At 41.9% G+C, this 24,553-nt stretch overlaps 2 protein-coding genes across 2 annotated transcripts; one reads left to right on the top strand and one right to left on the bottom strand.

Moving 5' to 3' along the window:
* Window positions 1-977: 977 nt before the first annotated feature.
* Window positions 978-5,032, top strand: sec13 (SEC13 homolog, nuclear pore and COPII coat complex component). Its single transcript, XM_079156723.1, has 9 exons — window positions 978-1,105; window positions 1,294-1,338; window positions 1,914-2,029; window positions 2,316-2,467; window positions 2,567-2,700; window positions 2,808-2,941; window positions 3,145-3,265; window positions 3,748-3,894; window positions 4,499-5,032. Exons 1-9 carry the CDS (start codon window positions 1,103-1,105, stop codon window positions 4,607-4,609), a joined length of 963 nt encoding a protein of 320 aa, XP_079012849.1. The 5' UTR covers window positions 978-1,102; the 3' UTR covers window positions 4,610-5,032.
* A 6,000-nt stretch (window positions 5,033-11,032) lies between these two features.
* matn4 (matrilin 4) lies at window positions 11,033-23,117 on the bottom strand (the record flags this gene model as incomplete). The annotated part of the gene is made up of 16 exons (XM_079156713.1): window positions 11,033-11,091; window positions 11,442-11,546; window positions 12,297-12,449; window positions 12,566-12,749; window positions 12,870-13,001; window positions 13,813-13,910; window positions 14,345-14,467; window positions 14,693-14,815; window positions 15,096-15,218; window positions 16,592-16,714; window positions 17,343-17,465; window positions 17,711-17,833; window positions 19,103-19,334; window positions 21,311-21,469; window positions 21,558-21,733; window positions 23,045-23,117. The coding sequence occupies 16 exons, from the start codon at window positions 23,115-23,117 to the stop codon at window positions 11,033-11,035; spliced, it is 2,109 nt and encodes a 702-aa protein (XP_079012839.1).
* Between the last annotated feature and the right edge of the window lie 1,436 nt (window positions 23,118-24,553).

Here is a 24,553-nt window from a genome sequence, read left to right on the forward strand (position 1 = left end):
AATCACTTTGTGTCATTCGACTTTTTATTTTACATTTTATTCTCTTTGTGTTCAGTTTTTATTTTAAAGCTTTGAAACTGTGTTGAGAAAGGTGCTGAATTATCTTTTATTATTATTCATTATTATTAGTACTATTTCTAATAATAATAAAATATAAAAATAGTATTATTAACAACCGTTAGTTGTCATTTAAACAGCGTCACATTTTAGATAAACTTTGCTAAAAAATTATGTTTTTCTTTTTTCAGTCTTCCAGAGATGGAAGAAGTACTTCAGATTTTTTTACTGAAGTTAAAGTACTAATACCACAGTTAAAGCACTAATACCACAGTTAAAGTACTAATACCACAGTTAAAGTACTAATACCACAGTTAAAGTACTAATACCACAGTATAAAAAGTCAAAGTCCTGCATTCTAAATGTAATAAGAGTCTAAAACTATTAACATTTAAATATATTTAAACTACCAGAGGTAAAAGTACTCATCAAGCAGAATAATATTCATATTATTGGATTATAATTAGTTTACTTTTCCCTTTAGTTATGTTCAATGTACATTTACATAGACTCAGCTTCTGTACTTGTTTGAGGTACTTTTATATATACTAGTATTTCCATTCTCTGCTACTCTCTAAATATTGTAATTTTTACTCCATTACATTTATCTGACAGGTTCAGTCACTAATTACGTTGCAGAGTGAGATTGTTAATACAAAATATACTAAATCAACAGTGTGTACTTTAAGTATTCTGATGCTAATAGAGTATTTTTACTCTGTAGTAGTACTACTTTGACACAAGTAAAATATGTGAATACTCCGTTATGTTATTCTGTTTTTATCTGGCTTTATATTGGCAGACTAACATTTGTTAAACATTAAAAACACGTTATTAGATTTATATTCATCATTTAATCGGTTAGCGGAACCTTTGTTTGGCGCTGTGTGTGTTTCCGTCGGTAGAAACAGTCGTCGGACGTCTTGTTGGAAGCGGCCGGAAGCGGCTTCTTGTTGCCACGTCGGAACAGTTGTAGAAGCTGGGTTATTCATTCACAATAAATAAGGAATATTTATCAGTATAGTTTGGTGCTTTAGCCGCAGTCATGGTGAGTTCAACAACGTTTAATTAAAGATGTTAGCGGAGCTGTGTGCTAACGTGCTAACGGTTGTTTAACTGTTAGCTGCGGACGTGTTAGCTCGTTAGCTGACAGGCTAATGAGAGCTAATCCTTAAAATGTGTTAGTCTTTATTTCTGAGTCATTTTCATGCTGATTTATTTATTTGTGATCTTCAGGTTTCTGTGATCAACACGGTGGACACGTCTCACGAGGACATGATCGTAAGTCTCATCAGCAGATCACTGAAGCTAACGTTAGCATAGCTAAAGAGACAGTTTACTAAAACAGCTTCAACATCTTTAACTGTTTGTGTGTATATTATACATATATATATATATATGTATGTTGTTAGTCAGTCAGTCAGTGACGTAACGTCTCATAACCTCTTAAACGTGATGTTAGTATTAGTACACAGTAACAGTTAAAGTACTATTACCATGCTGTAAAAGTACTCAGTAACCGTAGATGTACTACTACTACACAGTTAACACATTCTAATCCAATAGAAGTACGAATACCATGCTGTAGAAATAGTACTAGCACAATGTAAAAGTACAACTTCCACACAAAAAATACTATGTTACAGTGAGTAACTGTCCAAACCTCAAAGTGATTACAAATATATTAAAATAATGAAAAGAAGCAGTTATTCAATATGTTGATGAATTGATGAATGAACGAATCGTTCTCCAGGATCTCAGAATGTTTCTCTTGTTTTCTTTCAGCAGTATTTGTCTGTAATTAATGTGTTCACGAGTTCATGTGTTATTGTTCTTGTTTCTTCTTCTGTTTTCAGCACGATGCTCAGATGGATTACTACGGGACTCGACTCGCCACCTGCTCCTCCGATCGCACCGTCAAGATCTTCGACGTCAGAAACGGAGGACAGATCCTGGTCGCCGACCTCAGAGGGTAAGAGACCACGTAACACTGAGACCACGAGACCACGTAACACTGAGACCACGAGACCACGTAACACTGAGACCACGAGACCACGTAACACTGAGACCAGCAGCTCTGGACTCTTCACAGGTGAACTTGTGTCATTAATCACTGATCAGGTGACCTGCAGACCGCTGATGTAGTTCATCTGTTTGTGAAACATCCTTTGATCTGTAGCAGTGATGTCACAGGTGAGCGCTCCCTCTCATTGGTCCTGTGACTGGATCATAACTGTAGTGTGTCTGTGTCTGCGTAGCCACGAGGGTCCCGTGTGGCAGGTGGCGTGGGCTCACCCGATGTTCGGCAACGTCCTGGCTTCCTGCTCCTACGACCGTAAAGTCATCGTGTGGAAGGAGGAGAACGGGTCCTGGGACAAGATGTACGAATACTGTGGACACGAGTCCTCCGGTGGGTGAAATGTCTCTTGTTGTGTTAACTCTCTGCTCTCCCTCCATGAAGTCACTGTGCAGCTTCAGAGCGTCGGCTCATCTCCTCGTGTGTCCACAGTGAACTCGGTCTGCTGGGGTCCGTATGACTTCGGTCTGATTCTGGCCTGCGGCAGCTCAGACGGAGCGATTTCTCTTCTCACGTTCACCGGAGATCAGCAGTGGGACGTGAAGAAGATCAGCAACGCCCACACGGTGAGTCTGAGTCCGGCCGGTTCCTCTCCGTGAATGTGTGAAGGAACGCACAGAATGTTTCTGAACGTGTTCTTTACTCAGATTTATTAACTGTGGTTTTGGTTCAGATCGGCTGTAACGCGGTGAGCTGGGCTCCGGCGGTCGTTCCCGGGAGTCTCATCGATCAGCCGTCGGGTCAGAAACCGAACTGTGTGAAACGCTTCGTCTCCGGAGGCTGTGACAACCTGGTGAAGCTCTGGAAGTGAGTCTCACCTTTAGTGTCTTCATTTATTATGTTCACAGCCGTCTCAGCATCCCTCCAGCAACACTCAGTATCAACAAGAAGATCGGTCCTTTTTGTTTTAATCTGTCCCTCACGTGTTGGGCGACGTCAGACGTGTTCTTCAGGTGTTGTAGTGAACTCGAGGCTGCAGCAGCTGATTAACCGTCTCTGGTTGTCTGCAGAGAGGAGGACGGTCAGTGGAAGGAGGACCAGAAGCTGGAGGCTCACAGCGATTGGGTGAGAGATGTCGGCTGGGCTCCGTCCATCGGGCTCCCCACCAGCACCATCGCCAGCTGCTCTCAGGTCAGACTCACCGGCGCTTCAGGCTCCTCAGCTGCTGAGGTTAGATCTGAACCACCAGGTGGAGCCAGAGACCACGGAGACTCAGAACATCTGGCGTCATTAACCGGCTGCTTCATCTTCAGCTGTGCTTCATGGTTTCAATGTTGGAATGTAACGAAGTACATTTACTCAAGTACCAATAGCTAACGTTAGGAGTTAACGTGTAACACAGTCAGCTCAACGTTTTATTAAATAGTAAACGAGAAGCTGCGAGTGTCACAGTGTTCTCCAGAGATCAGGGTGGATATTTACAAACGCACCCTCCGTATCTAAAAGCTGTTTCACGGTCTCCTTCTCAAACACATGAAGAAGAAGAAGAAAGAGTCCAGACTGAAAGCTACTGAAGTGACCCTTCAAAATAAAGTACCTGAGTACTGACGAACAAACCGCGAGGAAACATTTAGACGTGACATTTTTTCTTTCCTCGTCTCCTTTCCTTGTAGGACGGACGCGTGTTCATCTGGACGTGTGACGACCCGGCGGGAAACACCTGGACGGCCAAACTGCTCCACAAGTTCAACGACGTGGTTTGGCACGTCAGCTGGTCCATCACCGGGAACATCCTCGCTGTGTCTGGAGGAGACAACAAGGTACACCGAGGAGTTCAGATAGTGGAGGAGACAACAAGGTACACCGAGGAGTTCAGATAGTGGAGGAGACAAGAAGGTACACCGAGGAGTTCAGATAGTGGAGGAGACAACAAGGTACACCAAGGAGTTCAGTTAGTGGAGGAGACAAGAAGGTACACCAAGGAGTTCAGTTAGTGGAGGAGACAAGAAGGTACACCGAGGAGTTCAGTTAGTGGAGGAGACAAGAAGGTACACCGAGGAGTTCAGATAGTGGAGGAGACAAGAAGGTACACCGAGGAGTTCAGTTAGTGGAGGAGACAAGAAGGTACACCGAGGAGTTCAGTTAGTGGAGGAGACAAGAAGGTACACCGAGGAGTTCAGTTAGTGGAGGAGACAAGAAGGTACACCGAGGAGTTCAGATAGTGGAGGAGTTAGTGGAGGAGTTAGTGGAGGAGTTAGAGGAGGAGTTAGTGGAGGAGTTAGAGGAGGAGTTAGAGGAGGAGTTAGAGGAGGAGTTAGAGGAGGAGTTAGTGGAGGAGTTAGCACGATGAAGGGACGTGGCCACTCGTGGATCCTTCCTGAGTGTAAACTAAACTTTCCTTCCTGCCGTGTGATCTCTCTGCAGGTGACGCTGTGGAAGGAGTCCATGGACGGTCAGTGGGCGTGTATCAGTGACGTCAGCAAAGGACAAGGAGCCGTGTCCACCATCACAGACACACAGCAGAACGAGCAGTGACACACACACACAACCATCACAGACACACACACACGCACACAACCCCCCCCCCCCCCTGTTTAAAAGATGACGTCATCGTCGTCGATGGAGCTCCTCTCGGCTGTCTGCTGATGACATCATGGGTTCTGACTGATTGATTAAGGTTGACGTTGTTTTCATCACATGTACATTAACGTAGCCGATGCTCTTCCCATGATGCTTTGCTCCTGGAACATTCCACCTCTGGGATCTGATCCGACCGGTTCTTGGTGTGAAGGACGTCCTCGTCAAATAAATTCATGTAGTAAACTGTTGATTCACACATCAGAGCCTCGATGAACCTTAATGACTCTCAATGACCGTGAACGAGGAACAGTTTCAGTTGTGAGAACAGAAAACCGTCTGATTTTCATATTTGTTTAATTAAATAAATATAATGTTAAAACAAAAGAAAGTTCTGTTTCTTTGAGTCTGTTTATTATCGATGAACCTATCTGGAGTTTCAGTGCGCTCTTATTTTGAAATACAGGCGTTGATTCCACCTGACGAAGTAAAACCTCCCAGCATGCTCTGGGGCAACAGATGATGATGATGATGGACACAGAAGGTGCTGTTGCTTGCGGGTGACGACTGTGGCATCTCCTCCACATCCGCTGGTGGAGGTGTGTGCGGGTCGGGGAGGACCTCCGCTGTGCGCGATACAGAGGACGGAGGATAATTGTCGTTTGTATCAAGTCTGACTTTTTTTACTGGCGGATTCGCGGGGCCACATAAAATGCCGTGGCGGGCCAGATTTGGCCCGCGGGCCTTGAGTTTGACACATGTGAATTACACGAATACACTGAAGTTGAGTATTTAGTTAATTCTGTTCTTGTTGTGTTACCTTTTTTTGCAAGCAGATCAACACTGATATGGAGCAGCCTGAGTCAGTCTGCGCCTCCTCGGGTAATGAATTCAAGACCCGCTCAGGGAGAGAATAGCTCCACCATCAAAGTCTACATCACTACATATTCTCCCACTAATTCATTGTCCAGTCTCACGTACTGCGTCAATTGCTGCTAACAAACCTTGAGACTCGACGAATTTCGGATGAGGATCAAGCCACCACCTTGGTAAAGGGTCTCAATACTCTGAATGGGGACCTAATGACCTTTACTAAAGGTCATCTGAGTAAAGGTTACAGAGAGCAGGAGCTGAGAACGATGCACAAACATTTGAATGAAGACATTAGTCTGTTAGTAATATCTGCATTTGACCATCCTGTACTTCAGGTTACAGTTACATGAGCTCATCATTATAAAGCTTCACTAATAACACAACCAGTAGATCCTCATGTGTTCATGCTGCTGTCACAGCTGTGACGTCACCTTTTTATTTTAATAATTAAAATTGAAATAAGACATCCATGTAAAGAATTTCTGTGTGAATGTGTGTATATTCTGCTGTGTAAATTATAAAAAGTATGTGTTACTGCAAGTTAATAAACATGTTTGCTGACATTTGTTTTGCTGCTGTTAATGTTAACTGTCTTGATTGATTTCCTCTGCCTTAGGATTGAGATATATATATATATATATATATATATATATATTTATATATGAAAATAAAGTTATTGATAAAAACATTTAATTACAAGAACTATAACTGGTTGAAAATGAGTTATTTAACATAGTAACTGATTTAATTAACGGATTAATTTAGAAAAACAATATGAAAAAGATCTATAAATTAATTATTGAATATATGACAAACTGATTAAACACATTAAACTAAAACCTTTCCCGTATATATACTGGAAAGGTTTTAGTTTAATGTTTATATATATATATATATACACACACACACACTATAAATGTGTATATATATCTATATATATCATCCCAGGTTACACATTGCATCAGTCCTGAACATCAGGCCAGTGGAGAGTTACATGTTGACTCAACAGAGGGAAATATAAATGAGAGTAAAACAAGGTCAAATACTACAAAATAAGCCACATCTTAACAATTATGTTGAGTTACAGCGATCACCATGAATATAAAACAAAGAATAAATGAGACCTTTGAGGAAGATGAAGATGATCTTGATTCTGTCAGTCTAACAAACAGCTGATCTTTACAAGTTTCACAAAGATCTCCTGTTAGACACACTGAAAAAAAAAAGAAGTAACATTTACTTGAAAAAAGCTAGGTAACAATTTCCACACAGAAATTCTGAGTAATTTTTACTCAGGAATTCTCAAGTTAAGTTTACTTACTAGTAAGAATTGTTTTTTATCCAAAATATTCAAGTAACTTTTACTTGCAAATGTCTTCCGTAGACATAAATTGTACTTAGCCTTTGACAGTAATCTTTACTCAGGCTACCGTTGCATCTAATTACAAAACCGCAGTAAAAATCAATTAGGTGTTTCATGTATATTTAACTAGCTTTTCTTTACTTTTTCTACTGAGAAATATTAAGTAATATTTACACACTATATTGTATCTACTACTACTCTACACAACTATTCAAATATGAATGTTGCATTTTTTAAACTGGGCAACTGTTATTTAATAGAATTGTCTACACACACTACACACACACACACACACACACACACACACACACACACGTGGTTGCTTGTTGCTTTTAGTTCGTATGCTTGTAATTCTGTAATGTTTGTTGATTTTTGATCAGTTTTGTTAGAGATGAATAAACTTATTTTTAATATTATTGACAGATATTCAGACTGGACCATGAGCAGCAGCAGCAGCACTGAGCGACACACACGTTGTATCAGAGCGTCTGTTGTGTTGATGTCTGCACATTGTGGACACGCTGAGAGAATGTTTGAGAGAAACTTACTGCGAATTATGATCCACCTCACAGACACAAGCAGAGCTAGAACTGCAAGAACAACGAAAACTCCTAAAACAAATCCAGCCAACCATCCGATCCAGTCTCTACACACGTTCAGAGAAAGGAAAAAAGGAAAAAAAAGGAAAAATATATTATAGTCAAAGCTACATTAACAGCAATCTTGTAATGTGTTTAGCTGCAACAGTGGACTGATTGAAAGACTTTATAATGATATATAACATCTAACATTTACAAAAGTCACCAGTAATAGTTACCTTGTGTAGATTTGCATGTTGTTTTCATGGACAGACTGGCGAGGGGATGAAGGGACCTGTGAGGAGATCGTCACTGAAGCGCATGCGCACTTCTAATCTCTATTTCTTTTTTTGTTCACTCCCCCCCCCCCCCAAAAAAAAGAAAAAAAACATTGTGATCTTTTTTTTTTTTAACTTTTTTCCGGTTAAATAAAATAAAATAAAAATAAAAACATCATAATCTTTTCTTTTTTTTTTGTGGGTGGATTTCTTTTTTTTTTTTTGCTGGCAGGAATGGGCTTCCATAATTTTGTGAAAAATCCCACTTAATTTGTTTAAAATTATATTTAATATGAATTATTTCACCATTAGACCACCATTTTTCCTCTCGCGCCCCCTAGAGGCAGCTCGCGCGCCACACTTTGGGAATCCTGCTTCAGAGGAAGTCGTGCTCACTGGGAGGAGAACGTTTTCTAACCGACGCCCTCACATGTTTGAGCGCCAACTCTTCTTCTGCAGAGGAACTTTCTGATTCATTTCATCTCAGACTGATCGGTGAGTTCTTCTCTTTTTTCTACTTTTGAGTTATTAAAACTCATTTAATGACTCAGAGTGTTGATTCAGCAGTTTGTCTGGAGGCTGAAATCATTTAGTTTTTTGTGATGAGGCGTCACATTTAGGAGGGAAATAAAAATAAATCTGACGTTGACTTCTGATTTCTGATGTTTTCAGCTTGAAAAACAGTTTTAAGTTTAATCAGAACACAATATCTAATATTTAAAAACTGTTCTTTAGGCAACAACGATGAAAACATGATGTTCAGGTTTTATATCTGTTAAATATGTTTTTCTTCATGTGATCAGATTAACTTGTGTTGTTAAGATGTTCACACAAGTTTCTGTTTTTTTATGCATATTTGACCAATGTTCTTTATTGTTCATGTTTATGTGCGTGCATGGACATTATAAAACAGACTTCATATGACAACATAAATAATAAATAATAAATATTTACTCATCATTCCTTGAGATTATAAGTGCTTTTCAAGGGGGAAAAAATACACATAAAAAATGATGGGAATCCATAAAGTCTGGTCTTTACATATAATACGTGTTACAGACACACACACACACACACACACACACACACACACACACACACACACACACACACACACACACACACACACACACACAGACACTAACGTTTCCTGCCTTTCATGAATTCTTCTTCTTTGGTGAACTCAATGTGATGGTTTGAGTCTGTGACATTGATTTGTATTCACAGAGCCAACATGTAAAGAATGAGAAGAGAAATGTTCAAATGCAGAAGTTGCAAAAACGTTCCTGAAACTGTTATTGAGGAAATCCGTTCATTAAGTTTCCTTTCCTGAATAATTCCTCTTTCAACCGCTGAACACAAAGGAATGAATACAGGTTTTAATGAATAATAAATATATAATACACAAGATAAAAACAACGATCTGCCGCCTGATGTCTCGGGAACAGATAAACGATTCTGCTCTTTTTCTTCTTCTCTCTCATAAATGATTGTTTGGTTGTTTGTTTTGTTGCCATGACAGCGGCGTTGCTCCACAGGACGTTGTCGGTCTGACAGTCGGTCGCTTTTGGTTCAGACTTCAAAGAGACGTTGATCCTCTGAGAGCAGCTGTCATTGGTCAAAGAAACAGGAAGCTTAGATTTAAACAGGAACAGCTTCCTGTTTCAGTGGCAGGAGTTTCACAATAAAAGCAGCCTAGAATAAGCCGGAATTATCAAAGCTCTTCTTCAGACTTCACTACATATTACTAAAGGAGAGAAGAAGAACAGCAGCTGATTTGTAACTTTTGAACAGCAGTGTATATTCTTTAAATCTGGGTTCAGATATTCGTGATCCCCAGAGGATGAATCCCAGTGACTTTGATCTCCTGAGCTTTTTCCTGCAGCGCACAATATTTTCAGAACCAACTTAATCAAAAGGAGCCAATCTGGTTCTAGTTCTTGTTCTCACTTATCCAGTGAAATATCTCAACAATGACACGATGGATCGGCACATATGTGGACTGAAGGAAGTAATCAGAGTATTGATGGAATAAAAGATCTGCTGATAAAAGTCAATTATGCAAATATCCCAAACGTTCTGTATCTCCAGACCCTCTTGCTGAGAGCAGCTTCTCTAAACCCAGCTGAACATCTCCTCTGGTCACATGACGCCCGGTCGCAGCAGCAGAAGAACATCACGGGAATAAAATGAGACGTAAGCTCAGTGAAACACAAACAACGTCACACACATCACTGAACACTGATGTTCTGGTGTTTGATTCTCTGTGAGCGCGGGTCGACTGGTGATCGGGTCCTCGGGTCCAGAGGCACCAGGAGGTCTGTGGGTCTCTGATCCTGATCACAGCTCATCTCATAGTTGTTTCAGTAATAATACGTTTTAAACATGAGTTCTGTCATTTGGTCTAATTATCGGGAATGTAGACGAGGTTCAACTGGTACATTTCCACTTAATGACAAACGACACTAGAGTGTTATTACTACATATTATCTGTTATTACAAACACACAATCCAACGTTTGTAGAAAACATTTCTGATAATGAAGGAGCGATGGATTCATGTTCTCTGGGTTAAATGGAGCTTCGTTCGTTCCAGGAAACCTCCTGAAGATGTTGAACTGTTTGTGTTTGATTCATATTCTCTCACATGAAGAACAAAACATCACTCAGAAGTAAAAAGTTGACTCTTTTATTGCGTCTGTGCTGTAATACAGAGATTCATCAGAAAAATACAAAAAGGTACAGCTGTTATAAAATATACACAAACACACAGAAATATAAAGAAATATACGTTTTGTTTACAAGAGAAACCAAATATTCATATTTCCTCCAGTCTAATGTGAGCGGATGATGATGATGATGATGATGATGAAGGACTTCTTAATAATAATACTCAGACGTGTGGATCGTGACCTCGGTGGTGATGAACGTCTGAACTTCCCTTTTTCTTTGATATCAGACTGAAATGTAACGACACTGAGAATCTGCTATAAATACACGACATGAAACCGCAGCAGAGATCAAGTATCCACAGACAGTAGTAATAACTACAGCTGTTATTACTACTGTTATAACGTTACAGTAACACAGTTCTATACCAGCTCTGGGATTTATGATGAAGTCTTTATGTTTTATGAAAGCTTTACTTTGACGTGATGTTGTTGCTCAGATCGTTCACATCGACACAGACGAAGGTCTTCCTCACGAGGGCGGTTTCTGATGTGCCCCTCCTCTTCCTCACTCTGCTCCTCTTCCTCTGTGACGTCTCGCTCGCTGCGATGAAGGTCGGATCACTTCCTGGAGAGAAGCTGGTTCTCCAGCTGCTCCAGACGAGCCGTCATCCCCGACAGTAGACGCTCCGTTAAGGAAGACGTTTGACATGTTCAATGAATGCTAACATTAGCTTAGCAGACCATGAGCTGTACGCTAGCTAACACTCAATAGTAGTTTAAATGAACTTTACAAAGCAGAGAGGGAGAGGCGTATGATTCTTAGCTTCATGTCTTCAGACAGATCCTCCTGAATGTCACACTGTTCCTTTAACATCTCGTATTCTGTGTGTAACTCATGGACATGAACCTACAGAGGAACTTCAAGTCTGTGTCTCACCTCAGGTCAGATGATAAACCGGCTGCTGGTCTGTCAGCCTGCAGATAAAACTAGTTATTAGTGTTTGAAGACGTTTGTTTAGAAGGATATGTTTGTTGGTGAGCTGCTCCAGGCTGCTCATGGTGGCCTGCTGGAACTCCACCAGACTCTCACAGGCACACGGGTCCTTCACCTCGATCTCTCCCTGACTCTCCTCTGCAGAACATCAACACATCATGTCTCTCAGAGGCAGGTGGTAGCTCATCATGCTCATCATGCTCATCATGTGACACGATGCAGCGCTGCAGTTTGAACTTGGACCAACTCAGAACAACAAGTTAACCCTCTGAGTGACAACTCTTCATGTTTGATCCTTCATTTATTCTCTCTGTGATATTTAGTTATTGCTGTCATGTACTTCTGTCAACAGATGGAGCCAAAGAGCAGAACATCATGACATCATGACATCATGACATCATGACATCAGGACTTAATGACATCATGACGTCATGAATTAATGACATCATGACTGGTGTCACATGTGAGTTTTTGATTTGACTTTTGTTGAACGAGCCTCCATAACATCTTTATCTGCCCACTGACCAGGATCTCCAGCCATCATATACAGAACATATATGTTTCAGTAATTATACAACATCAGTCAAATTCTTTACACTAATGATTTGGTGATAAACTGTGGAGGTGACTTCCTGCTGCAGTCCAGCCCTGTTGAAGGGAGAGTTCAGGTGTTCAGAGGTTGGTAACGACCTTCCATGTGTCATGTGATCAGCGTGTGTGTACGGAGACACATCCACACCCAGAGACTCTGAGTCTTATAAACGCACACACAGGCCTGTCAAATAAAGCAGTGTGTATGATATTAAATCTAAACATGACGTAGTGTCATAATGTTAAAATAAGCGGATGTAAACTACATGTAAGGGGACGTAGTCCTGAGTCTGGTACCTGGGCACACGTTGAGTTTGAGGTTCTCAGCGATGGTGCTGATGGCGGTGAAGTCGGTGGTGTAGTAGAAATGTTTCTCCACCGGCTCCGACGCGATCTCACGAAGCTCGTCCTCCACAGCTTTCCCAACACCCACCGCGTACATGGTGATACCTGCAAACCACGCACACACACACACACACACACACACACACACACACACAGACACACACAAGCCTGTAACAGCAGGTCTGCAGGAGACAGACTGTAGACCTGGTCCTGAGTCTCACCGGCTTCTTTGGCCTTCTTGGCGAACTCCGTGATGTCGTCCTGCGAGCGTCCGTCCGTGAACACCAGTCCGATTCGGGGGATGTTGCGGGCGGCGGGTCGAGCGCCCTCGGTCTCTGAGAAGCTGGTCTCCAGCATGTGTTTCAGGGCCAGACCCGTCATGGTGCCTTTCTCCATGTAGTCCACCTACACCAGGACAGCAACACATAAGAACGTGTCCTCCAGGATCCATGTTCCCTCCTTTAAAAGGATCCTCCGGTCTCTAAACCGGATGTTTCAGAGATGTAAATGCTGCACCAGCTTCACCTTCATCACGGCGGCTTTGATCTCGTCAGCGCTGTGGTACATGTTGAGAGGGAACTCTGTCCGGACCCGGCTGGAGTACTGGACCAGACCGACCCTGGTACCGTGTGCCGACACGTCCAGAGAGTCCACCACCTAGAGGAGGAGGAGGAGGAGGAGGAGGAGGAGGAGGAGGAAGAAAAGAGCTTATGTTTATGTTCATTATTGCCTTTTAAATGGAAAATATTCATATTGTCACTTCATGTGAACAAATGAACGCTCTGACGTTTGTTGCTGAATATTTGAGATTAAGTTATGAATATAAGAAGTGGTCGTCATGGTTTGTGGATGTTTTGAAGCCTCAAGTTCAGCATTTTGTCCGTCGCCATCTTGTTTTTATCAACCAGTGAACAGGAAGTGACCATATGTGGACTGAGGAGGAGTGACGCAGAGACCTGTCAATCACTGTGTAGCCCCGCCCCTAAAGCATCCCCTGCTTTATGGTCTGTGTGACTCTAAATGGACCATCATTTACTAAATGAACATCATGCTGTATTGAAGAAGACTTGAAACTAGAGATTGAGACCATAAACTCATGTTTACAATGTTTACTGAGGTAATAAATCAAGAGAGAAGTAGAGTCATTTTCTCATAGACTTCTATACAACCAGAGGAGTCGCCCCCTGGTGGACACTAGAGAGAATGCAGCTTTAACACGTGAAGCGTCGGCTTCACTTAAAGAACCGGAGGTTGTCTCCTGTTTGGGGGTCTGTGACTGATACCTTTCCTTAATCTGTTAGGGAGCAGCATGTTAGCATGTTAGCATGTTAGCATGTTAGCACTGTTGATCCGCTGGTGATCCAGATCAACCTTTGATCAGAACTGTTCTGTGAACGAGCTGCTTGTTCTTGCAGAGACGTGATGATGAAGACTTGAATTTGTTCGTGAAACACATGATGAGTCTCACCTGGTTCACAAACTTCTTCACCAGCTCAAAGTTTTGGGGGCGAACGCTCTTGGAGCCGTCGATCAGAAGCACCAGGTCGATGTTGGCCGACTTACAGGCTGAAAGAGACACGAGAATATTAAACAGATCCATTCATCCTGCACATCAACGGGACACAAACGTCTCTCAGATGTGCGTTTGTTACATCGATTAGTAAAATAAACATTCAGAAACGTTTTCCAGCTGTAAAATGTTCTTTAAACAACAAAGTCTGCCGGATCAAGAATGTTTCTTCATGTTGTAAAATCTATGATGCTGCACATTTTGATGTTATGACTTTGTTACCAGAGTCTGGGTTTAATCTGAACAAAACGGTTGATCTATGACGTATTAAACGTTTCCATATCTTCCATCAGACTTGAGGAATGATGCATCGGTTCTGCACCAGTCGGAGCAGCTGCCTGTGAGTTTGAATCTTTACAGGATGATAAATGAGCGATGACGTTTATGATCCGTCACATGGTGTTAAGTCTTCTCTCAGACTCGGACTCACTGCCGCAGCTCTTCCCGTCGTCCTGCAGCAGCTGACCCTCTGGACAGACGCAGTAGTACGATCCTGGAGCGCTCACACACTGATGCTCACAGCGGTGCTCCACGGTGTTACACAGGTCCATGTCTGCAGACACACACACACACACACACTAGTACTTACTGGTGTTTATTGGCTTCACTTTAAACCTGAGATCAAATCACAGAACAGTTCTCTCAGCCTGTAGAGCTGCAGACAGTTCACAGAAACACCATCTCATGTGAGTCAAACGTCCTCCTCAGTTTACTCCTTAAAGATGTGCCGACGTCACAGAAACAACACGAGGAACCTTCAGAACACAACTTCACTGACTCGTGCACGTCTTCTTGTCTCTGTTCAGCTTGAATCCTTTGTTGCAGTCGCAGGTGAAGACGCCCGGAGCGCTGACGCAGATCTGCTCACAGTCGTGTTTCCCCTCAGCACACAGGTCAATGGCTGCATGACACACACACACACACACACACACACACACACACACACACACACACACACACACACACACACACAGGGATTTTGACACAGTGGAACATTTCTCTTTGCTTCTGTGTGCGTTTGGTTCTACGTGTCTTCAAGATGATCGTGTTTTCATCAGAAGACGAAAGATGCTGCTGATCATCTGAGAGACGGTTACAGGCTGCAGAGTGTGTGTGTGTGTGTGCAGCTGTGTGTGCATGTGTGTGTGTGTGTGAGTGTGTGTGTGTGTGGCCTGACTAACGTGTGCAGGTCTTCTCGTCTTCGTTCAGTTTGAATCCTCTGTTGCATTCGCAGGTGAAGACGCCCGGAGCGCTGACGCAGATCTGTGCACAGTCGTGTTTCCCCTCAGCACACAGGTCAATGGCTGCATGACACACACACACACACACACACACACACACACACACATTCAGTTAAGGAGTGTGTGTGTGTGTGTGTGTGTGTGTGTGTGTGTGTGTGCGTTGAAGACATTTGACTGTAAAATATACTGATCATGGACACAGTTTCAATCAGATGCTTTTTGGATCAAATGTTGGAGTAAATGTGAAGCATTAATGTCTGTTAATCTGTGATATGTTCTTTCATTTATAATAATAAGTATAAATCTCTGAGGAACCAGATCAAAAGTATAATTGATCTGGTTTATAAGCTCTGAATGAGGTTTAGTATCTTCTTTAGTTGCAGGTGAACAACGTGTTCCTTCTCTTCTCTTTGCTTTTCTTATTATTCATCGAGCGGTTGTGAACAGCAGACTGCAGACGGCGCTGTGTGACCGAGAGACGTGTGTGTGAATGTGTGCAGTGTTGATCGGGTGTTGATCGGGTGTTGATCGGGTGTTGATCGGGTGTTGATCGGGTATGAGTGAGTGGGACGGCTCGTGTTCTTTGTCTGACATGGACGAGGCCTCCAGTAGAGGTTCAGGGTTCATGATAAAGATTATAAGCCGTCGCCATCTTGTTTTTATCAACCGGTGAACAGGAAGTGACCATATGTGGACTGAGGAGGAGTGACGTAGAGACCTGTCAATCACTGTGTAGCCCCGCCCCTAAAGCATCCCCTGCTTTATGGTCTGTTTGACTCTAAATGGACCATCATTTACTAAATGAACATCATGCTGTATTGAAGAAGACTTGAAACTAGAGATTGAGACCATAAACTCATGTTTACAATGTTTACTGAGGTAATAAATCAAGAGAGAAGTAGAGTCATTTTCTCATAGACTTCTATACAACCAGAGGAGTCGCCCCCTGGTGGACACTAGAGAGAATGCAGCTTTAACACATGAAGCTCTGACTTCTCTTAAAGAACTGGAGGTTTGTCTCCTGGTCTGAACTGAATCATGAACCACATGTCTCTGCTTATTTTCTTGCATTATAGCTGCAGGTTGAGTGGTGATGTAGAAAAGTCCTCCTCAGATTGTGAAGGTAAGAACACATGGTTTTAAATCTACATTTAAAAAAAGCAACCAGAGATAGAAATACTTTCATTCATGTTTCAGAATCAAGTAGCAGCAGTAACATGTTTTCCACGTGAGGCGGGTGTGTTAACAGCCTCAGTGAAGTCGATTCTCCCTCGAGGGCTCTGAGATGATCAATGAGCCGGTGAACCCGTGTTCCTGTTGGTGGAAGGTGAACTCATGTGTGTGTGTGTCAGACAGCTCTCCCCTCAGCTGGACGCCGTGTGTTTGAATGTGTGTCATTAGCGGCGAGGCTTTCAGCTTCTCGTGCGTCTACTCACCCTGGCAGCTCTTGCCGTCGTCCAGCAGCCGGTGTCCACCGTCACAGCGGCAGTGATAGCCGTTGAGCACACTCACACACTCGTGATCACAACTGTGGTTCCCGAACGAACAGTAGTCGATCACTGAGGGGAGGAAAGAAGCAGCGAGGCCGTGAGCAGCGGAGCGAGCAGCGGCGTCACGACCACGTTCCTCCTGTCGCTCCATCAACAGAACTGAACTTCAACAAGTCAACGTCAGCACAACACCTCACCAGTTCTGTTAGAGCTGCATGGAAGTCTTAATCTTAATCTTAACACACACGTGTTTTAGTGTTTGAATGAGTTCAGGCTGAAGGAACATAAAGGACTTCTGTTACTGAGACAAACAGGAGGAACGTGCTGCAAACCCACACTGAGCTTCATGAGTCAGCAGAGAAATCATGAGTCAGCAGAGAAATCATGAGTCAGCAGAGAAATCATGAGTCAGCAGAGAAATCACGAGTCAGCAGCTTGTGAAGCTCTGAATCCAGTTCAGCTCTGATGAACATGAATTCAAGCCAAACACATTTCTAACATGAAGCCAGGAGCTGTGTGTGTGTGTGTGTGTGCATGTGTGTGTGTGTGTGTGTGTGTGTGCGTGTGCGTGAGTGTGTGTGTGTGTGTGTGAGAGTGTGTGTGTGCATGTGTGTGTGTGTGCGTGAGTGTGTGTGTGTGTGTGTGTGTGTGTGTGAGTGTGTGTGTGTGCATGTGTGTGTGTGTGCGTGTGACTAACTTGTGCAGGTCTTCTCGTCCTCGTTCAGTTTGAATCCTTTGTTGCAGTCGCAGGTGAAAGAACCAGGTGAGCTGACGCAGATCTGTTCACAGTCGTGTTTCTCCTCAGCACACAGGTCAATGGCTGAAACACACACACACACACATGAATGATTGAGTGTGTCCTCTCACATGTATACTGGTACCAGTCCAGAGAGTCCTCCTCCTGGAGTCTCATTGAGTTCTGCAGGATGGAGTCCATGTTTTAAACGTCCGGTTCTCCTCTCAGTCTGTGTTTGACACCAGCTGAAGGGATTTGAACGTCTTCTTCTCCCCGTCTGTCTGTCTGAAGAGCTCTTTCACTTCCTGTGTGAGACCTTCTTTTGTTACCTGCACATGTTTTCCCGTCGTGGTTCAGAGAGTATCCGGGCAGACACAGGCAGTGGAAGGAGCCCGGGGAGCTCTCACAGATGTGCTCACAGCCGTGGTCCGACTCCAGACACAGGTCCAGACCTGCAGCAGAGAGAAGTCAGGGTCCATGACACACATCAGCTCCAGTATCAGGAGCTGGAGGGTCCATGACACACATCAGCTCCAGTATCAGGAGCTGGAGGGTCCATGACACACATCAGCTCCAGTATCAGGAGCTGGAGGGTCCATGACACACATCAGCTCCAGTATCAGGAGCTGGAGGGTCCATGACACACATCAGCTCCAGTATCAGGAGCTGGAGGGTCCATGTGTTAAAGCCGTTTTACTCAATCAGCTCCTTGGTTCTACGTGAACTCGCCGGTTTCTGCTGAAGCTACAGATGTTTTGGTCACGTGATACTTTGTGATCTGAAGGCTCAGTCTGTGCACCAATCATGATGACAGATGTCGGGTTGTTTTGTTTTCGGGTTAAACTCGATCAATAACTAATGACATCTTTATTCATTTAAACTTGAATAGTTAATGATGAATATGTATCAAAGCAGCAGAAACCAGAGATATAGTTCAGAACCTGATGCCTACATTACCCACAATGCATCTATACCAGCAACAGTTCAGGTGAAGCTCCAGAGGCCTCACTTCTCTCTGACTTCACATTGTTTGACTTTTTCTAACTTTTAGTTTCAACCGACGCCGACTGAAGTGACATCACACGACGACTTTGATCCGACTTTGATTCGTCAAAAAGTTTCATGTTAAAGAAAAATAAACTTAATTTGATTTGATTATCATGTTTGAGTCTGAAACAGCAGCGTCAGGATGAAAAGTCTGCAAACTTTAACATAATATTAAGATGTCATATTCCTTTATTTGATTGATTGATTGATTCTTTCATGTTCGTTGTCTTTAAACCTCATCTCTGTGCCTTTACTCTCTTTTTCCGTCTCGTAATATCTCGTTCTTAAAGGCTGTTATGAAAAAGTATTATGTTCGAGACGTTCTCTGTGTTTTTAATGACATAGAGAATGAAGCCAGCAGCACGACCTTTAGTTTCAGGCTTTTAACTCGTCTTGTGTTGAGGTAAAACAAAGACTCCTCATCAGTCAGGTATCTCAGGAGAATCTCTGTTTAATGTCAAATAAAATAACATTTTCGACAATGTTCATTTCACATTCTCTCAAAAAACTAAAATAAAAGCAACAATATAATAAAACCTGACATGAAGTCAAAGTGAACCTCCAGATGAATGTAACGGATCACGTTTGTCTTTTTTCATAGATTTCTATGAGAAGACAATGCACACTTTGGGTTTCTACGGACCGTGATGTCATTTCCTGTCCAGCAGTCTTACCACAGAGCTTGTCCTGGAACTGGAGTCCAAACTGGTGAATGAGGTCAAAGGACTCCACCAGGAAGACGTGGTCCTCGAAGGGCGGGGACGCCATGGCCCTCAGCGACGCCATGTCGGCTCTGGCCACGCCCACGGCGTAGATCTCAATGCCTTTCTCTCTGGCCTCGGCCGCCACCTCGGCCACGCGGTCCTGAGGACGTCCGTCCGTCACAATCACGACCACGTTGGGGACCTGAAGGACGGAAGACATCCAGATCAGAGCTCAGGTGACGTGGGAAGGACGGGGTTAAAGCCACAGGCGGAAAACACAGGTTATAAACAACGAGTGCAGAAACGTTTCACAAGAAAAAAGAGCTTTTATTAATTTATTTAACTGTTTCTTATGGAAGCCCATTTACGCCACTGTAATAAAAACAATAAAGATCCCGTAAGTCATTATAATGAGAAACCTTCTCAAAATAATGACTTAGTATACCAGAGATACTAAGTGATAAATAAGAGATACTAAGTCATTATTATGAGATGCTAAGTCATTATTATGAGATGCTAAGTCATTATTATGAGATAGTAAGTGATAAATAAGAGATAGTAAGTGATAAATAAGAGATACTAAGTGATAAATAAGAGATAGTAAGTCATTATTATGAGATACTAAGTCATTATTATGAGATGCTAAGTCATAAATAAGAGATAGTAAGTGATAAATAAGAGATAGTAAGTGATAAATAAGAGATAGTAAGTGATAAATAAGAGATACTAAGTGATAAATAAGAGATAGTAAGTCATTATTATGAGATACTAAGTCATTATTATGAGATACTAAGTCATTATTATGAGATGCTAAGTCATTATTATGAGATGCTAAGTCATTATTATGAGATAGTAAGTGATAAATAAGAGATAGTAAGTGATAAATAAGAGATAGTAAGTCATTATTATGAGATACTAAGTCATTATTATGAGATACTAAGTCATTATTATGAGATGCTAAGTCATTATTATGAGATAGTAAGTGATAAATAAGAGATAGTAAGTGATAAATAAGAGATAGTAAGTCATTATTATGAGATACTAAGTCATTATTATGAGATACTAAGTCATTATTATGAGATAGTAAGTGATAAATAAGAGATAGTAAGTGATAAATAAGAGATAGTAAGTCATTATTATGAGATGCTAAGTCATTATTATGAGATGCTAAGTCATTATTATGAGATAGTAAGTGATAAATAAGAGATAGTAAGTCATTATTATGAGATACTAAGTCATTATTATGAGATGCTAAGTCATTATTATGAGATGCTAAGTCATTATTATGAGATAGTAAGTGATAAATAAGAGATAGTAAGTGATAAATAAGAGATAGTAAGTCATAAATAAGAGATAGTAAGTCATAAATAAGAGATAGTAAGTCATAAATAAGAGATAGTAAGTGATAAATAAGAGATAGTAAGTCATAAATAAGAGATAGTAAGTCATAAATAAGAGATAGTATGTGATAAATAAGAGATAGTAAGTCATAAATAAGAGATAGTAAGTCATAAATAAGAGATAGTAAGTCATAAATAAGAGATAGTAAGTCATAAATAAGAAATAGTAAGTGATAAATAAGAGATAGTAAGTCATAAATAAGAGATAGTAAGTCATAAATAAGAGATAGTAAGTCATAAATAAGAGATAGTAAGTCATAAATAAGAAATAGTAAGTGATAAATAAGAGATAGTAAGTCATAAATAAGAAATAGTAAGTGATAAATAAGAGATAGTAAGTCATAAATAAGAGATAGTAAGTCATAAATAAGAGATAGTAAGTCATAAATAAGAGATAGTAAGTCATAAATAAGAAATAGTAAGTGATAAATAAGAGATAGTAAGTCATAAATAAGAGATAGTAAGTCATAAATAAGAGATAGTAAGTCATAAATAAGAGATAGTAAGTCATAAATAAGAGATAGTACAGGATCTTTATTTTTTCATCACAGTGGCGTAAATGGGCTTCCATAGTTCCTTTATTAAATCCGAATCTAAGATAAAACGATATTTAGGTGTGAAGTTGTATTGTGTTCTCGTTCGTTCTGAACCAAATCCCTGACGTGACCTGCTGGCAGCGAGTATTTGGTCCCATGAAGAGTCTGAACCTCTTTGAATCTTCTAGTCCTGAGAGTCGACCACCGATGAGTCACAGGAAATGAAGCTTGAGTCGCGTTACCTTCGGCCGGTCTCCCTCCTCGGCGATGAAAGCTGCGTTCATCACGTATCTGATGGCGAGTCCGGTCATGGTTCCCTGAGCCAGGGGGACGATCTCATTGATGCCTTTCACCATGGCGTCCAGCTTGGCGTGCGTCTTCAGGGAGATCTCACTGCGGACCTGAAGACAGAAGTTTCATCATCCTCACCTCTATCACTTCACAGTAGAAGAAGGAATAAAGACCCGGATGAAGATCTGGTCTCTGTACCTGGCTGGAGTACTGAACCACTCCCACTCTGGTGGCGTTGAGTCCGATGTCCAGGGTGCTGAGGATGTCGATCATGAACTTCCTCATTGTCTCAAACTCGTGTGGTCTGACGCTGCGGGAGCTGTCGATGAGGAAGACCAGATCCACCGGACCGGACTTACATTTGTGCTCCGGACCTGAGAGAAGGAAGAAAAACATTCAACGGGGAGGAAGGAGATGGAAAGTCTTCTTAGGATGAGAGGTGAGGAATAATCAAAGAAAAGATTTCTTCTGTGGTGAGAAATATTTTGTACATTTTGTAATGTTACGATAAAATACAAACATTTCTATTTATCATGTGATCTGATTGATGTCTTCAGTGAACAGACAGCAGAACGAACTCACTGTTGTTTCTGTCTTTTCATGAGAACAAACGTGAATAAAGAAGAAAAGTAGTCTGTTTGAATAATGTGAGCAAAGTGTCTCCTGCTGAACCTCGTCCTCCAGGACTCAGACAGCTGCTTTAGACGTTAGTCTTCAGTCTGTGTGTTTGTGTGAGACTTCATGCTCGTCCAGGATTTCTTACTACTGAACGTTGCAGCAGAAGAGACTCGGTGTCAGCGAGACGTGTGGGACTGTTTGACTCTTTGGTTTCAAACGGACATGAACGTCTTATAAATACGTCCACCTCATCGTCAACCTGCTGCTGCAGATGAAAAGCTTCCAAAGGTCTGAAGTCCTGATTCTGATGCTCATGAGCAGAGTCAGGACCACGTGGTCACTTACAACAAATATAAAGACAATCGTAGATCTCAGTAAAAAATAGAGAATCTAAGTAAACAGGATTATATTTTATATGAATTATATCTATTTGTGGAAGAAAGCTTGTTGTGACTGTTTTTTTTTATTTTTTATAGTTTTTCTGTTTTTTTTGTTTCTAAAAATGATAAAATACTAAAACTACACAATCTTATAAAGAAAGAAAAGAAGTGCATTCCTGTGGTCCGTTGGCTCATAATAACTATAAATAGATATCTGCTTATGAATAAAGATCCGCACCATGTAAACAGGTTATTAGGAATATTGTCTTTTTCAGAATAAGAACAAAACATAATATTTGGTGAATATAAACGTCGTTGTGGAGAGAAAGAGGAACTGATATTTAACCTGGAACCCAGCGACTGTCGTCTGACGATGATTTACATTTTTTATTGGTTTAAAATAATAATAATAATAATAATATGAGTCTGGCGACGGCAGAACGCGGTCGAACACGTCGTCTCTGAACTCGTTTCTCTTCAGACCGACAACAACAACCGACACAGAAAAGTCTCAGAACTCTGAAGGATTGTCTGCTGACCTCAGAGTCTCTCATGAAACAACTTAAACCACAAGAAGGTGAAATATATCGTGAGCTGGATTTACGGACTCACGTCCCCCGTCTGGGAGGAGGACCATGAAGGCCCGTCTGTCTTTTGTCTCCATGGTTCTCTTGGTCTCAGACTGACCTGCTTTGGGCCGGGCGGCGACGAAGACGACCAGAGTCATCAGGACGAAGCCACACAGCGGTCTCATCTTCATCTTCATCTTCACCGGACTCATCTAACAGACGGCTGGAACCGGATCGACCTGTGAGGACGGAGACAGACAGGAATGCTGAAGTTCTTTTTTAAGGAAACATGAGAGGACCTGAGTTTATGGAAACTCCTGCTGGAGACTCCAAACATCATATTAAACCAGATTTATGGCTGATCTTCTCTTTGTTATAAAGACGTGAGACATCGAACAGCTTCTTCATGAAGCAGGTGTTAAAATCCAGCTCTGTTTGATATGATGTCATCCTGACAGTCGTGGTTTGATGTTGTTTGATGTCTTTAGTTCAGTTTGTTATCTTTGTGTATCTACAATGAGGCTCATTTTAATCATGAAAACATCTCTCTGATGAGGCCAAAACCAGACAAAGAGTTCATATGTTAAGATGCTAACTCTTCCAGTTTTGCCTCCATCGTCTTCTTCAGAGAGCTGAACAGAATCGATTGGTCTGAAGAGTCGTCCCCTCTACAGGTATCGTTGACTCCTCCCACTCTTTACAGGTACCGTTGACTCCGCCCACTCTCTACAGGTACCGTTGACTCCGCCCACTCTCTACAGGTATCGTTGACTCCGCCCACTATCTACAGGTATCGTTGACTCCGCCCACTCTCAACAGGTATCGTTGACTCCGCCCACTATCTACAGGTATCGTTGACTCCGCCCACTCTCAACAGGTATCGTTGACTCCTCCCACTCTCTACAGGTATCGTTGACTCCTCCCACTCTCTACAGGTATCGTTGACTCCTCCCACTCGCTACAGGTATCGTTGACTCCTCCCACTCTCTACAGGTATCGTTGACTCCTCCCACTCGCTACAGGTATCGTTGACTCCTCCCACTCTCTACAGGTATCGTTGACTCCTTCCACTCTCTATAGGTATCGTTGACTCCTCCCACTCTCTATAGGTATCGTTGACTCCTCCCACTCTCTACAGGTATCGTTGACTCCTCCCACTCTCTACAGGTATCGTTGACTCCGCCCACTATCTTAACGTTAATATCAGATTTAAGTTTCAGGCTTTTTGTAGCAGACGTTAAAGCTCTGACTTCATCTCAACATGTCTCTGTGTCCGACCTTGTGATGGATGTCCTGAGGGTTCATGTTTTTATCATTACCTCCAGCAGGACGTCCCAAAAGAACAAATACTTCACATAGAAACGTACCTGGTTAGAAAAGCAGATATTATTTCATAATATTGTGAAACTTCTTTGTACAAAAACTATCTCACTTTGTTGTGACCAGATTTAGAGGAACTAACGGTGACTTCACGTATTTAAATATTTAAACCACATCCTGTTTAAAAGAAAAAGCTCAGAGAGAAGCAACACACTCAATCCAGGTCTTATGAGTGTGTGTGTGTGTGTGTGTGTGCGTGTGTGTGTGTGTGTGTGTGTGTGTGTGTGTGTGTGTGTGTGTGTGTGGG

This window comes from Pholis gunnellus, assembly GCF_910591455.1.
Source record: "Pholis gunnellus genome assembly, chromosome: 3".
Taxonomy (NCBI): domain Eukaryota; kingdom Metazoa; phylum Chordata; class Actinopteri; order Perciformes; family Pholidae; genus Pholis; species Pholis gunnellus.

What these genes read in the sequence shown, in the direction of transcription:
- sec13 (XM_079156723.1), top strand. An exon ending in CTGGTCGCCGACCTCAGAGG is followed by an intron (nt 2,030 to 2,315) that starts GTAAGAGACCAC and finishes GTGTCTGCGTAG; the next exon opens with CCACGAGGGTCCCGTGTGGC. An exon ending in CCATCGCCAGCTGCTCTCAG is followed by an intron (nt 3,266 to 3,747) that starts GTCAGACTCACC and finishes CTTTCCTTGTAG; the next exon opens with GACGGACGCGTGTTCATCTG.